The sequence below is a fragment of the Callorhinus ursinus genome, unplaced genomic scaffold, assembly GCF_003265705.2.
Source record: "Callorhinus ursinus isolate GAN/ISIS: 27379988/994484 unplaced genomic scaffold, GSC_fseal_2.0 scaffold7, whole genome shotgun sequence".
NCBI classification, from domain to species: Eukaryota; Metazoa; Chordata; class Mammalia; order Carnivora; family Otariidae; genus Callorhinus; species Callorhinus ursinus.
This window is the reverse complement of record NW_027397069.1, coordinates 47,548,510-47,565,183: the sequence shown is the minus strand read 5'-3', so window position 1 is coordinate 47,565,183 and position 16,674 is coordinate 47,548,510. Positions and strand designations below refer to the sequence as shown.

Sequence of the window (16,674 nt, the reverse complement as noted above, 5' to 3'; positions counted from 1 at the left end):
AGATGGTGCCATCAGCCAGGGAAGACCTGAAGATGAGTTGCATACCTGATGGTTTTCCAGAAATTGAAATTGGAACACATAGAAGGTACCTAAGGACAAAGGTATTTTTGTCACGCATTTCATTATAGAAGCTACATGTTATTTATGAAAACTGGGTGAAAGCTTTTTTTTTTTTTTTAACCAGCTGTCTTCATATGAAAGACCATCATCCCTAGGGACATATGTGCCTTCCATTGTGTCTTTGAAAGAAATCCAAGACACATAATGTGCCTTCCATTGTGTCTATGAAAGAAATTTCTAATCTGTGAGTAAGAGTAACCTCAGAGAGTAATATGTTTTAGGCAGGTATGCTCAGTACCTTATTATGGCCTCTATGACACTGCACTGTGACTTTGTTCCCCTTTATACAGTATCCTTCTAGAAGCAAAGAACCTGTTCCATGTGTCTCTGTGTCCCAGTGAGTAGCAGATGTACCATAACCATGCACAGAAATGTTTGAATAAGAGAATGGATAAATTCATTCATTTGGCTGCTAATCAATCAAGTAAATTGTAGGCAACCATAATAAATAGGATTTCTGTGCTGGTATTATTATGACAATTTTGATGTCAAAAAATTTAAAGAATGTCTTCTTGTTAGAAATAGGACATCCTCCAAAAGGTCAAGACAATAGCTTCTGCCCTGCTACCTGTCATTCATCCTTCAACACATGAATTTGTTAATTTGCATGCAAATGGCTCCAAGTAGCAGAAAACCCAACTGACAGTAGCTTAAACTATACGGACATTTATTATTTGCTTATGTGGAAGATCAGAGTTAAGTGACTCCAGGGCTAGTTCAGCAGCTCCACAGTGCCATCGGGGACAAAAGCTCCTCCATCCTTCCCTCCACCACCTTCGTCTCGTTGCCACGTGGTTATCAGATGTAGGCTGCTGCTCTGTGCATCACAGCCCCGTGTTTCCCAAGGCAGCAGGTGCGCATGTGTTGCAGGGGAGAGCAGGGCCGTGCATCCAGAGCAGCAAGCGAGCTCTTCTCTTACCCGGGAGGAAGACATTTCCCAGAAACCTCCTCATGGACCTTCTGTTCCATCTCAGCTCACACCCCTTTCCCTATATCAGTCACTGGCAGAGGGCAACGGATTGCTGTGCTTAATTCCGGTCAACAATGATTCATCTGACTTCTGTTTAAAAAGAAGAAAGAGGCAGGGGCGCGTGGGTGGCTCAGTCAGTGAAATGTCTGCCTTCGGCTCAGGTCATGATCACAGGGTCCTGGGAGCGAGCCCCGCATTGGGCTCTCTGCTCAGTGGGGAGCCTGCTTCTCCCTCTCCCTCTGCTGCTCCCCCTGCTTGTGCTCTCTCTCTCACTGTGTCTACCTCTGTCAAATAAATAAAATCTTTAAAAAGAAGAAGGAGGGGAGGAGGGCATGGATGATGGGTAGGCAACTAGAAATATCTGCTGCACCACACCTAGTCTCCAGCTGGAAAATGAGAATCAGCTCTCTTGTCCAGTCATACCTCCAAGAGCTAACTTTTCTTCCAGGATTATATTCTGGCTATTTTTATCATTTTACTGATGGCTTTTAAAAATCCTGAACTTGAGGAAGAACCTAAAATACATGAGCCTTGCCCAGAATTACAAGGTTTTAGTGAGTCATGTCCCTTCCCTGCTCTGACTTTGGGTTGCTTTACTCCGGAACATTTTTATGAGTTATATTTTACAAGTTCCATGTTTTTTCCATTTTAATTCATATGTAAGAGGATTTCTGGGACTACGGTTTTTAGGATTACGGCACACTTACCTAAAAGGAAGTAGATTGTGTCAGCCGTCAGAAACACATCAAAAGTCTCAGCACATGCATCAATTTGCACCAAAAGTTGTGAGGATCTGGAGTGGCACTGTCGGTTATGTGTCCAGCTCTTGGTTTCAGCCTAGGTGGTGATCTCAGGGTTGTGGGATCGAGCCCCTTATCAGGCTTCACACAGCCCAGAGTCTGCTTAAGACTCTCTTTCCCTCTACTCCTGCCTCCCTAAAATAAATAAATAAATCTTAAACAATTTTTGTAAGGGTCCATGATATTTGTGGCTTAGGGAAAATTTTGATCCATTTAAATGAATATAGTAGTGTCCATTTCAGCAATTGGAATGATTTACTTAAGTTCTTTTAGGTGAAACCAGCCCTCATAGGAAATGCATTCCAAATCCTCAACACATACTTCAAAGTATTCAACGGTTTATCAGCTTTCAGAATGACCAGTGGCTCATGTCTGTCTGTCCCCAGGAAACAAGCTTCCTCAAATGATAGGCCTGCCCTAGTATCTGTTTCAGTTTTTGTCCTGGCTTGCACTGTCTTAGACTTCCTGCCTTGTACTTTTTATGAATCATTGTCAGTTCATGTAGGAGATGCCCTAAAATGCCTTCGAAAACCCTTTGGCAGATGCGCTAGAGAAATATATTCCTGTGAGTATAATGGCATTCATCAAATGACACAAAATTAGATAAACTTCTCAAAATGCCTTTTTTTTTTTTTTTTAAAGTAAGTGGCCTGGAATTTTGTGGTATATATTTCTCTGGAATAAATCAGGTTTGGGCTGGTGATTGTTTTTGTCAAGAATTTGTCAATTTTGAAACACCTCTAGACTCCCATTTGGGATTGGTGTATGCCTGCCTTGTTGTTGGCAATGTGAGCAGTGCCATTTCCCAGCAGATGGCCTGGGAAGACACAAGCGGCAGAGAACATGCCAGTTCCTTTCTGCCCAGAAGTTTCATAGCCAATTTTCTGCCTCCCTGTTGGCCCATTATAGCTGTCTTTGCAACTCCAAGAGCATGATTTCAGAAGTCACTGAGAGGGGCAATTTGAGGGGCTTTTTCTTTTGTCTTAGGCCATCATTTTTAGTATTTGTTCTTAAAAGGCTCTTCTCTTGTACCAGAATATCTGGATTGTAGGAAATGTCTAAAGAAGATAACTAATTTTCGATTAAAATAAACTGACTAGACACATAAGAATTTGCTTTCTATTTCTCTTCTGAAGTTCTTTTATTTATTTTTAAACAACGTACCTGAATACACACACACACACACACACACACACGCCCACGCGCACCCCAAGATGAAGAATGATGCTCAGAACAGTTATTCCAATAATGCTGTCATTGCTCAGACCATTTTTGGAACTTCATCTTTTAGAATTGGCCTAAAGAAGAGTCACAGCTCCTATAAGCAGACTAGTCTTATTATTATATAAGTGTACCTGGTTTTGACTAAAACCCCAGCTTAATCATCGTATTTACCAGATTTGGAATCAGAGCATCCCAAAACTAGGTGGAATAGTAGAAAGCATTTAGTTCAACCCCCCTTAGTTCCTGATGAGAAAGTTGAGGGCTAGAAAAGTTAATTGTACAATTAAAAAAATGAAAAAAAAATAGAAAATTGACTTGCTAAAGAGTACATAACAAGTTAATAGTTTACACCAGAAATCAACTCTATCCTTTGGCTGTTTATTAAAAATCAAATTTTGTTTTAACACATAGTTGCCACCATTAAACATATTAAAGAATATGTCACGGACTCTGTACATCCTTCCAGAAGCAGTCCAGAAGTGTTTTGAGCAGTGACAGTATTGTTGTAATAAATGCATCTTTTAAAAAGCTTATATATATATTTTAAAGCTTTTATTTAATTGACAGAGAGATAGTGAGAGAGGGAACACAAGCAGGGGGAGTGGGAGAGGGAGAAGCAGGCTTCCCGCTGAGCAGGGAGCCCGATGCGGGGCTCACTCCCAGGACCCTGGGATCATGACCTGAGCTGAAGGCAGACGCTTAATGACTGAGCCACCCAGGCGCCCCTAAAAAGCTTATATTCTTATTATAGTAAATGTATCTCCATATGTAAGTTCCATTATATTTGTTTAAAAAAAAACAGTTAGACTGTAGTTAATAACTTTTATATAAGTTTCTTAAATTAGCAACAGAATAAAACCCTATGCCAGTTCTTTTTTTTTTTCTTTAAAGATTTTATTTATTTATTAGAGAGAGAGAATGAGAGATAGAGAGCATGAGAGGGAAGAGGGTCAGAGGGAGAAGCAGACTCCCCGCCGAGCAGGGAGCCCGATGTGGGACTCGATCCCGGGACTCCAGGATCATGACCTGAGCCGAAGGCAGTCGCTTAACCAACTGAGCCACCCAGGCGCCCCCTATGCCAGGTCTTAATTGTTCCTTGTTTTTCTCATTTCTCATGGAGAACATCTATAAGATGCTGCAGAGAGCTCCAAACAGTATCTGCTGGGCTGAGGCAAGCTTGTCCTTGTGCTGGGCTGTCCAGTGAAATAACCACTACCCACGTGTGGTTATTTAAATTTTAATTTTAATTAAGTAAAATTTAAAATTCAGGTCCTCAAGTACTCAGTAGCCACACTGGACAAATAGCTACCATATTAGACACCACAGAAGTAAACATTTCCATCAGCACAGAAAGTTTTATTGGTTAGTGCTGGTCTAGATTTCTTACAGCCAATATACATATTTTAATTTACTGCTTATCTCTTATATTACCTCTGGAAAAGTTAGAAAGTGGTGACAAGTTCTGGGAAAGTTTTCTTAAATGTTTATTTGTTCTCTAAATGTTTCTAGCTATTCTGCATAGCTTAATTTTAAAAAGGAGAAAATATTTATTTTGACCCATTTTTAGAGCATGATTATGTGTGTGGAATTCATATCAATTGTCATGTCCTGGTTGCTAAATTTTCTTAAAGTATGCTAAAATTGTGGCCAAAACTATGTTAATGTTGCCAAGGCTATTGGCAGAAATCTCTTTATGATGTTGCAACATTTGAAATTAACTAGTCTGGACATAGACAAGGGAAGTTATGTTGAATTCATTCTTAGTAGCCATTTTATTTGCAAAGACTCCAAATTACTTGCCTACCTTCATTAATCCAACATCCAGAATGAAAGTCCAGGCGCTAACAAGGAGTGGGTCAGCTTTAAAAAACTGATCCAGCTTCTGGTCCATCTGCAAGCGCCCTGCTCTACCCTCAGCAGTTAAGAGAGCAGTGACCAATCCTCCGTGGCTTTCGTAGGCCCCATGGTACTTCGCATGTCCTGCCAGTACATCATCTATAAAGTCTTACTGGACAAATAAATGAATATTTGGTCTGGTCTGCCCTGAAAATCATACATTTGACAGCCGGCTCATAGGATTCATCAAGTGGGACTGCTTTGAGTTCTTTTTATAGTGGAATGATATCTACTGAACTAACTTAGTAGGATTGGAATTCTTGGGTGATTACCAGTCATTTTGGTGAATCTGTGCTGAATGAAATTAGGGACCAGTAAGCCACAGGCTTTCACAGAGGAGGGCTAAAATGCAGCTTATTCTGTTTGCCATTGCAGGAATGGTAACTCCAGTTTTAAAATAAAGCTGAATTAGGAAAGCTACAAAATACCATAATAAAATCAGAGAGCATCTGGAAAATAAATAAGCAGTCTTTCCTGTCTGTGTGTATAACTTTGTAACTGAAGCATACATAGAAACATTTTCTATTTTTCTTTTCCATATATTTTATACAAAATATTTCTCAGAAGACTGGGATTTCTTCGAAAATTAAATACGTAGATGTATATCTGCTGTTACTCAGCTAGAACAGCTGGGCAGTGATCCTTTTAAACTGTTTAGAGAGTGTCGGTCTCTGGTGAGATCCACTCTCCCTGCATCTGGTAGGTGGTGTTCCTTGTGTAAACGCTTGAGGCAGGTTCTGCACCAGGAAAATTCTGAAACTGTAACTCAGTCCAGTTTCTTTTCTTTTTAAGGAATTTTTAAAAAAATTAAATGTCTCCTTCCCAACCAAATGGATATTAACTCTGATAAAATTCTTTGCCAGACACTAACAGCATCTATTGTGTCCTGTGGCCTGAGGTTATAAGATACCTTAAGGATTTAGGAGAAAAGAATTCTTCTTTCTGTCCTGCAGTTTCTGGTGTTGGTCATGAGAGAGTGATAATGTCTCAATTCTTCATTTGTAGATTACAGTCAACAGAGACAGTGGTGAAGACGTGAGCTCCCCCAAACACGGGAAGGAGGACCCAGACAACATGCCCCATGTGGGCGGCAATACGTGGGCTGGCGGAACAGGTTGGTAGCACGGGCATTCTCCTGGGACAGGCACCCCGAGACTTCCCGAGCCCGCGGAAACTGCACACCCCCCCTGAGAAGGCTCAGGGACCACTTGCCTTCTCTGCCTCCCCCGTTAGTCAGCTGTTCTGTACTTTTGCCCTATGTCCCGGCATGACATCAAGACGGAAAAACTCTGGCATTTGGAGTCCCAGAACTCTGCCACCCTGGGACCAAAGACGGTTCTGACACTCCCAGCATTGCCACATCAGGAAAAGGGGAAAATATTAGCTGCCTGACAAGGTTGTGGTATGGATTACATGAACTTGTGATTGTAAAGTGCTGAGCACGGGACCGGGTCTAAAGAATGTGTTCGTTAAAAAAGTTAAGCCCTTCTTTTAAATTGGGATCACGCCAGCAATCTATAGTAAATTCTTTCTTGACCAGCTGACTTGGAAAATAAATGGGCCTTGCCTTCCCCATCTCAGAAGTGAGTATGTTGAGGATGCAGGGTTTTGAGATAAGAGAGTGGGCTGCCGTTTGAACCGATGACTCTAGTCCATTCCTTCCTCTTGGCTGCCTGACAGGAGCATTGTTCCCATGACTGCTGTCTTCCTCTTTCCTGCGGCCGCTGGGGCAGACATATCTGCTGGGCTGCAGGAATAGGGCCAGACTATGTGGGCACTGTCTGATCGTATCTTGGCCGTGAGCCACTCTGGCACAAGCTCCGTACTTCACCTTCCCCGAGGATGCTGTGTGCCTCTTGGCCTTGACAGCCTCGAGAGGAAATGGCTTTCTATGCTGAGACAATGTGCTATCAAATAGGCCTGGAGACTTCTTGCCTATTCTGTTTATTCATCAAGCATCAGCTTTAAAGAAAGCATATTTTTAGAAATGTCCTTTGATCTTGAAATTAGTGTCAAGCCGGCAAGATTTAATCCATATGGAATGCATTGTGGAACGAGTTGGCCAGATGTAGGTTTTTCCCAGCAGTGGACTACTCTGGAGCGGAGATTCTCGCTTTTTATTCCATTTGAATCTACTAGCTCACCTCTGTCCAGACTGAAGACCCTGTTTTTGTTTCCCTCGGCCTTTATTTTTCTATCTATCGAATCTTTTTTGCTTCAAATTCTTTTTCTGTCTGTCGTTCTCAGAATTCTCTATGTGGAACTTAGTCTGACCCAAGTCACTTGATCCCTCTTTCATCATCAGAGCACCTCCCTTACGTGTTCTCCCATATCTTCGGAGCTGATTTAGGGTGTCCAGGATTAGCTTCAAGATTATGCCCTGAAGTCTAGAACCTCTGACCAGCATTTTCATTTAAGCAGTATAAATTAAAGGCTCTCAGAAGCAGAGGTCGTGAAGAGCTCCCTGCTCATGCCCTCTTCACCCTGGTGCGACTTTCCCGAGGGTTCCTGTGACTCATGCTGAGCATCGCTCATACCAACCTCTGAACAGTTGTGGGTACTTTCTCTTCACCAAGACTGATGTCACCTCAGCGCCCAGGAAGTGTTCCACGCGAATCCGTGACCCACCCATGCCTAAGAAGAACTTCCTATAGGAAGGGAATCGGGTCACAGAAACAGCTTTTCTGCCTCTGGAGCTCATTGTCATTGTCCAGTTCCTGGTCCTCTCTGCCTCCAGGCTGTCCCTGAGTGAGAGCCAGGAATCACACACGTCTAAGAAGGAATTTTCCACCCCCAATTTCTAAATAAGAGTGAAATCAGATGTGCTCAAATCGAAGGGAAACATATGATCATTAATAGGCTGTTCTCGCGGTATTTCCCAAAAGGAAGTGACCTGCCTGGACCTTGGTAAGGGTAGCAGTGCATACTGAGTTTTACTTTTAGTTTATTACACCAATTAAGGCTCCAAGGGAGAAAAGATAAATGTAACATCATTTAACCAAAGCCTAAAAGCTTTAAAAATGTCCACTTTATGCAACTTAGAAATGACCTCATTCTCATTCTGTGACCGGAAGTTGTCTAAATAATCATAGTAGTTCTTATTTTGCACCAGATACTGTTCTAGGCATCGTGGCCTCGTGACAATGCCAAGAAGTAGATCATATTAGTATCTCCATTCTACAGCTGAGGGGACTGAGACACAGAGCGGTTCAGGAACTTCCTTCAAGGACACACAGATAGTGTCTGGGAGCAGGGCGCAAACTCAAGCAGTCCAGTTCAACTGTAAGGTGCTCTGCTGTATGACACCAGTATACGACACAGTATGACGCGATACTTTCCCTCCAGTGTTGGGTTCTCTTCTAAGTGCCCAAGTTATGTGTGCATGAACGAAAGAAGCTGATTGCTAGTATATTAATCATTATAAAGCAGAGGTAATAAACTGGTAGCCCAGGGGCCAAATCTAGGCAATATATGTATTTTGGGGGTCAACACAGTATTTTAAAATAATTTGAATGTATTGAGATAAGGCAAGCTTTCTCTAGCTGGCCAAGGTCCTCCTCACCTGGTCTTCCAGGCATTTAATTTATATTTACAACATAAACAGTTTATGCAATATTACACAATGCACACTTGTAAGCATGCAGACTTGGGTTTATATTGGAAAAACTGTTCTGAAACTGACAGTACCCAAAGCTGACTATATCCTCTATCCTCACTGTCTTTCTCTTATTTTAGGGAGAAATAAGGTAACATGGGAGGGACGAGGAGTGTTGCTCATTTAATTAACAAATATGTACCAAGTTATCTATGGAGTTCAAGCCACTCTTATAGGTACAAAGGTATAAAAATATATAAGGTATAATCCCACCCATCATATGGTTGGTGAGAAAAGAAAAAAATAAACATTAAAGGGTAGTAAACAGTGGCCAGGAGTGATCCCTATGAGGTAGAGTTATCAGATGAGGTGTCCTAGGATTTGGACTGACGCTTGGAATATGGGTAAACTTCAGCTGGATGGAGAAGAGAAAAGGCACCTACACAGGGGAGTACCCTTTGTTTCCAGAAGAAGGTCATTTGAATATTTGATTACTAATTAGGTACAGTTAACATGCTTCACGGGACGGCTTTCAAGCCACGATCTGACTTTTATCTTGTGGCCTGGATCAGACTTAACCACCCGGATTTTCACGGTTTCCTTCCAGGAGGAAGAGACACCGCAGGTCTGGGCGGCAAAGGAGGTCCATACCGGCTGGACGCAGGCCATACCGTGTACCAGGTGTCAGAGGCTGAGAAGGACGCGGTTCCTGAGGAGGTGAAGAGAGCTGCCAGAGAGATGGGCCAGAAGGCCTTTCAGCAGCGGTGAGTGGGCCACCACTCACCTGGCGCAGCACAAACTGAGACCCATAGCACCCACCTCCCCAGCAGAGACAGCCCAGGGGACATAAGGCCTCATCCTCTCTGCTCGGTGCAGTCAGTTCAATGCATTGATCCCACGTGGCTGAGGAGAAACAGGAACTGGGCCCATTAGAAACAAAAACCAAAGAGACCGCTCTTAAGAGAAATTAGAGTTCAAATCACTCCGTCCACATCCATTCCTAGGCCCCAAAGGGAATTTAGAAAACTTTAGGCGGTGTTCCCTTCCTGCCCTCAGGAATCTTGTAGATAGGTGTGGGGACGGGACCTGTAAACACGCCACATGCACACTCAGACTCACACACTCATACACACTCCTTAAGTGCTACCGTCCGGTGGTACGGAGGCCATGCCTCCTGCTGGTGTAGACAAGGGTAAGTCAGTGAGGTGGGGCCTGAGCTCAGCCAGGGTTTGGATCTTCCAGGAGGGGAAACCTAAATGAGCAGGATGAGCACAGTGTCTATGGCGGAGAGAGCCAGCTTGCCCATCCAGGAGGAAAGGTACCAGCTGGGTGGGTGCGGAGGGAGGTTGAATGTGGAATCCCTGTCAGTGGGTGGAGGCTTTGAAATCCAGGCCAGCGAGCCTGTGGCTTTTAGATGATCCGTAACCCATCTGGGCCACTTTGATTGGAACCATCTAAAAAATAAGAATCCACATGATGCTTTCACTAGACATCCACATGTGTTCTTTAGCTAAAAGCCAAAAATACCAAAGGACCGGCAGTACCTCCTTTAGGAGTGAAGGAATTCGTAGTGGTTTGGGAGGCAGCTTTACATTGTTGTGCGCAATGGAAGGGGCTGGGTGCCATTAGAAAAAAGCACGCTTGTGTGTGTTTGAGAGAGAGAGAGAGAGAGTTATGAAGTTCCTCCCACGTAGAACATCTGGTATTACGTTACACGCTGTGCTTACACATCCTGCAAGTAAACAGCACAGAACAATAGGGACAAGCATGCAGGCCCCTCCTGCCACACCCTCAGGAAAGCCTGTGAGCAGTAGGAGCCTCGCGTCCCCAGCAGGTAAATAAGGCAAAAGTGTCCCTCCCAGCCATTCTGCCGACTTCCCAGGAGCCCTGGATGTATTTATCCTCACTGTGCCCAAATTGGCTTGCATGGAGATGGGTGACTTACCTCTCTTCCTCCTCTCAAAGAAGTTAGGGGACAAATAACTATGTTAGAAATGAGAGAGTTTCACCTTCTCCAAAAAAGGTGGGAGGAATGCTATACGAAAGATCTTGTTAGGATTCAAAGACTGCTCAGCCTTCCATGTAAACAGTGAAACATCCACTTGGGAGAAGAACCCAACAGGAGATACGCCTCATTCTCCCCTCCCCGACTGCTGAGTTCCTAGTGTTGCCGTGCTCAGAGTGGTCTCAGTTTTTGCACAAGTGGACAAATAGCGTGCTTTGACACACATAGTTCATGGGGAGGTGGAAAGACCTTGCAGAAGTGCTTGGGTACGAGTATGCAACCCCTTCTCGGATTTCCATAATAGGGGTAAGAGACCTGGTTCTGTTCACCACCACCCTGCAGGGGAAAGAAGTCAAGGAGCATTTGTGATAATAAGGCAACTAAATTTAGTGGCTGTGGGAGAGGAAAGGGAAGAAATGGGGAAGGGAGTAAGAGAACCATACACCTCTGCTAATTACTGCGGAGAAGACTCTAGTCCAAGTAAAAGAGAAGACCGTAAGGTGGTTGAAAGACAGGAAGTGAGCAACAGTATGAAAATAGAGGGAAAGAAATAAAAACACATGGAAATCCTGAGAAAATCAGGGCATAGCAAAACGCAGTAAAGAGGGTGCTTTCTACTTTCATGTAGTAAATACTCCTATTTGGTGAGTATCCAATTTAGTACTGCTGAAGATTCTCTTTAACTTTTTATTATGAAACTTTTCTCTTTTTTTTAAAGATTTTATTTATAAGAGAGAGAGAGAGAGCAAGCAGGGGGAGCAGTAGAGGGAGAGGGAGAAGCAGACTCCCCGCTGAGCAGGGAGCCCGATGCGGGGCTTGATCCCAGGACCCTGAGATCATGACGTGAGCCAGAGGCAGATGCTTAACTGAGCCACCCAGGCTCCCTATTATGAAACTTTTCAAAGATAAATAAAAGGAGGGAGAAACAGAGAGAGAACCCTATGGACCTGTTCTCCCAGCTTCAAGAAGAAAAATTTGGCTCCGCTCCCAGTCCCCACCCCTAGGTTGTTTTGAAACTAATCCAAGATGTCCTATCTTTTCACTGTAAATATTTCAGAGTATATCTCTGAAAGATAAGAATCCTTTAAAAAATTAAAAAACGTACAATTCGACTATCATATCTTTATCGTATCTTTAAAAAAGTAATAATAATTTAATTTAATTTAAATTAATTTAAAAAGTAATAATTCTTCACTATCATCAAATAGTCTGTTTTAAAGCTATTTTGCAACTGTCAGCATATGTAGAATGAGGTCAAGTCCCTCCATTTATGCTTTATAGTGTCCTCTACCTTTTCTCCACACTTCTTATCACCTTTTCCCACTGTATTATTATTTGTATGAAGAGCTGATTGCTTCTCCACTGACTTTTAGTCCCTTGAGAGCAGGGGATTTTGTTCTCTAATACACCCCAGTACCTATCCCTCCAACCCAGTGCATGGCAAACACTCATACACACGTGTGGAATGAATAATGCGCACACGAATACCAATGCTTTATTCAGAGTCTGGCTGATACTTAATTCAGAAACTGGCTAAACCAAACTGGGTGGGGGATTGGGTGAAATGAGTGATGGGGATTAAGGAGGGCACTTGCTGTGATGAGCACCAGATGATGTGTGGAAGTGTTGAATCAATATATATTGTATACCCAGAACTAATATAACACTGTATGTTAACTAACTGGAATTAAAATAAAAACTTAAAAAAAAAAAAAAACTGGCTGAAACCAGAGTGACAGCCAGACCCATCCATCAGCCTGGAGGTCCCCCATATTGCCTTAAAGAGCCTAATACTACTCTACATCAAAAACTAATGATGTAATGTATGGTGATTAACATAACAATAAAAAATTATTTTAAAAAAGAGCCATAATACTACTGATAGGCTCTTGTCATCATCAAAATAGCCTCTAGTTAGCATTCATCTGTATCTGGATTCCAGTTCTATACCTCTTTCTATACATCAAGAATTGGTTGATACTATACACCTGAAACTAATATTATGCTGTATATTAATTAACTGGAATTTAAATTAAAACTTTGAAAAAAAGGATTGATTTGGGAAGACTAACAGAGGTAGACAAGCATAAGACATGCAGAAAGCAGGACAGAAACATTAAACCAATAAAACATGAATGAGATTGATGGTGAGGTATTTTCCATGCCTAAAAGGGTGTTCAAGGGGCGCCTGGGTGGCTCAGTTGGTTAATTGGCTGCCTTCAGCTCAGGTCATGATCCCAGGGTTCTGAGATCGAGCTCCGCATCGGGCTCCTTGCTCAGTGGGGAGCCTGTTTCTCCCCTGCCTGCTGTTCCCCCTGCTTGTGCTTTCTCTCTCTCTCTCTCTCTCTCTCTCTCTCTCGCTTTCGCTCTCTGTGTGTCAAATAAATAAATAAAATCTTTAAAAATAAATAAAATCTTTAAATAAATAAATAAATAAATAAATAAAAGGGCTTTCGAGGTGGACGTCAGCTGATAGAAGGTGTACCTACTACCATTTGTAAAACGAATCAGTCTTACACAGTAGATCTCAGCTTAGGTTTGTTTTCCTTATAACTGGTCCAAAATTATAGTATTTAAGTCTGACCTATAAGAAAAGTAAAATGAGAACCAAAATTCCCAGACTCTTACGTAACAATAAATATACCCTTTAAAAATATACTGTGCCAACAAAATGCAGTTAGTCCACATAGATTACTAGGATGTGAAGCAGCTGTACCCTGCAGTTTTGATCAGGCTTAAAGCAGCAAAAAGACATATTTCCAGCTAGTCTTGTGGGCTTTGAGAGTATTAGCACCAGCAAGCTTATCTGATCCAAAGGCTAAAATTTCCTATTTTCTTTCCCCATTCCCTGTGTCAGTCTTCATCTTTCAGAATTTATCAGCTTTGAACACCTTGTAGGTGATCTTTCTGAAAGCTGACACAACCTGGAATATGATTTCCAGATTTCTTCATAATTAAAACAGCATGTGGTGTGTTTTTGGGTGCAACACGATAGTGCTAGAAGTAGCCTTATAAATGGAGCTGATTCTGATCTCACTACAAAGACCAGTCTGCCCAAGGTGACCTACCAACTGCCTGATTCCTTTCTTGTTGCGTGTGTGTACACACGCATGTGTGTATTTTTCCCCCTGCTAAGGACAAGCTGTATCCACATTTTTTTTTCTAACCTCCCTTTGGAAAAGTACTAATCCCCCTTCTTTGGAAAAGAGCATATTAGCTTCCTGTGTATGAAGGGAGGAAGTAGCATATCCTGCAATATTCATGGTGCCCAGCTTCTGTCAGCCTTGGTATTTGAGACATAACTTAATCTAATGAAAATTTATAGAGAGGTTTAGGAGATTGCCAAAACCAAACATACGAGGTATTGTTGGGAGGTCAAGTCCTGTGCATGTATCCCTAGCTGTTCTTCAGAACAGAGAGTAAATTAGATTTAGAAGGGCCCCTTGGCATGTCACCTTGGGAAACACCATTCAGCTATTATTTACCTTTTGATAGTCAGTGTTTTCAAAGTGTTATCTAACAGTGTTTATTGAGTGCTACCATGTGCCAGGCATTGTGCTAGGTACTGGAGGCTCAAAGAAAAATAAGACTATTTCTTCTCCCAGAGGAATAGAAGAGAAACTATCCATGTAGTAAATCATATCTAGTAAATGTATTTTTCATTAAATTTTTGGTTTAATTATACAAACACACGTGCATATGTGTTTTGTGTACTGGATCTCAGTGTAAAGCATATTTCCTTCTGTGGAAAATAAAGTTTGAAAAGCACTGTGATAGAAGGAAATAGACATTTCTAGCAAAAGCCATAATGTACAGAGGTTTCATAGTAGATATCTACAGAAGATTCATGAATGGGAATGATCAGTTTTACTGGAGGGATCAAGCAGGACTTCAAGCGGAATCTTGACAGCTGAGTTGGTATTAACCAACCCCTGCAGGTGGCAGGGCAGGAATTGTAGATCTGCCCATGGCAGTGTGGGCCTAACGTTATGTGATTCTAACAAGCCTCCAACATTCTAACAATGTCCTAAGCCTGTGTTGGCTGAATTCTCCCCGGCGCTTGGCCTGACATGGAGGAATAGAGACCATTCACTGTCATTCAGCATTTGGGGTTTCTGTTCCCAAGAAGATAAATCTGTATTTGAGATAAGAGTTTCAGCTATGGACCTGGGATCCATACCTCCCAACACCGCACGCACCCATACACGCATGCGTGTGCATGCACAGCAGTTTAGAAGACTGTGCTATTATTGCTAGGCTCTGTTGATGCACATTCAGTAGTGCCTATCTGAGGATGAGCGCCTTTACATTTATCGAAACTTACAGAAACACTTGATCAAGTTAGTGCATTATGGATACAACCCTGTAAAACCCAAGAGAGCCTCACTCAGTGAATGAACCTTCTCCTTATGACTGGTTTAAGATGCTGCATTTTAAATAATCCCGAGTCTTATTTTTATTTCGGTCATTCATTTCATTCCACTTTGAGCACCTGTTAAGTGCTGGGTACCATGCTGGGCACTGTACACATAACAGTGGGACTCAATCCTTCTCATAAAGGAGGCTATTTGGGGAGACAGGCAGCCGATGGGCATAGCAGGGGGAGGAAATGCTCTGATAGTGAGAAGCACAACGTGCTATGAGAGCAAAGAAGACAGACCTGGGATCAGTGCAGCCTTCCTCAAGGTAGTCCTCAATGATTTGACTCTTGAGAAAGTTGGAGTTACAGGCAAAGAGGCAGAGAAAAGAAGTTCCCGGAGGGGGAGCAGCCCAGGCAGGAGCTCCGAGAGGTGGGGGTGTGCCGTGTTCATGGGTCTCTAAGTACACTGGTGGGGCTGCAGTGGAAGCTAATGAGGAAGAATGATCGAAAGGAGCACTGCACTAGCAGGAAAGGACTTCGAAGCCACAATCATATGAAAACACAATTATCCTGTTAAAAGCACACAGCAACTTCAGAAAACTCTTGTATTCTACAAAGCAACACATTAAATTACATTCTTTGGGCCTGAGCTGTTTTCTTGGTCAACCAAATACCTGTCCTTGGTCTCTGAAAGCAACCCACGGAACTCTTCTAGGAACCTGCCCCATAAACTGACCAACTGCCAACAACGTGACATGTCTTTGGGACATGGCAACAGTTTGCTCTAGAGCTGACTCACTGGTTCATGAGGGCCAATTGTGCACCTTTCTTTCCAAATCAGTGCTCAGTGATCTTACTGTTAGTAGCTTGGAATTGATCACCTTTTGCCTTGCCCTGGAAATCACCCAGAAGTTGCCCTCCATGCCCAGGGTAATAAGCACCAAAGCACCAGGTATTTACACCAAAGAAATCAGCAAATACTATGCATCAGGGCTTTTTGTTTGGTTGGTTCAGTTTGTTTTGTTTGTTCTAGAAGGCTCCTTGTTCACCATGTACCAGCCCACCGCTGGACATTTTCTTCCTTTGAAACTCCTAGCTAGAGACATTACTTCTTGCCTTTTCTCCTCCAAGGCAACCTCAGTTTACCAAGGACCTTGCTACAGTTCTAGCAGCAGATGAATGGAAGTAAAAGACCACATGTACATGATTTCAGCTATTATCTTTTCTACCCCCTTTGGTTTCAGGTTAAAGGAGATCCAAATGAGTGAGTATGATGCCGCAACGTATGAAAGGTTCTCAGGTGCTGTTCGACGGCAGGTGCACTCACTCCGAGTCATCCTGGATAATTTACAGGTAATCCTCCAGCAGTGGACTAAGAAAATAATCTGGGCCCAAACCTGGATGCATCCCAGAACTATTGGAGAAAGTTATCCAAACCCTATTAAGCCAGTTAGAAAATATTAATGCCAAAATGTTTGAGTAAGACTGTGGATCACTCCATGGCCTTCTCAGGTGAGTTCTCCAAGGAAGAATATTTGACTCTAACTGTCCTGTCCAGGAAGCAATAATTTGACCAGCAACCCTAGAAGACACTAGATTTCCTGATTCCCCTCATATAAGATCTATGAGCATCCCACCTTAACTAGAAATTCACAGATAGAATTCTCTTCCTACAAATCATTTTACTGTCATGGACTATAGAGA

At 42.6% G+C, this 16,674-nt stretch overlaps 1 protein-coding gene across 5 annotated transcripts in view; it reads left to right on the top strand.

Moving 5' to 3' along the window:
• VWA8 (von Willebrand factor A domain containing 8) overlaps positions 1-16,674 on the top strand; it is a 336,853-nt gene that overhangs the window by 284,086 nt on the left and 36,093 nt on the right. For all 5 annotated transcript variants that reach the window (XR_012378777.1, XR_012378779.1, XM_073894490.1 and 2 more), the window contains 3 exons: positions 6,016-6,124; positions 9,213-9,369; positions 16,215-16,323. Coding sequence is in view for 3 of the 5 variants with exons in the window: in XM_073894490.1 (XP_073750591.1) it covers positions 6,016-6,124; positions 9,213-9,369; positions 16,215-16,323 (375 nt within the window). In the remaining 2 variants the exon portion in view is untranslated. The remainder of the gene's footprint in view (positions 1-6,015; positions 6,125-9,212; positions 9,370-16,214; positions 16,324-16,674) is intronic.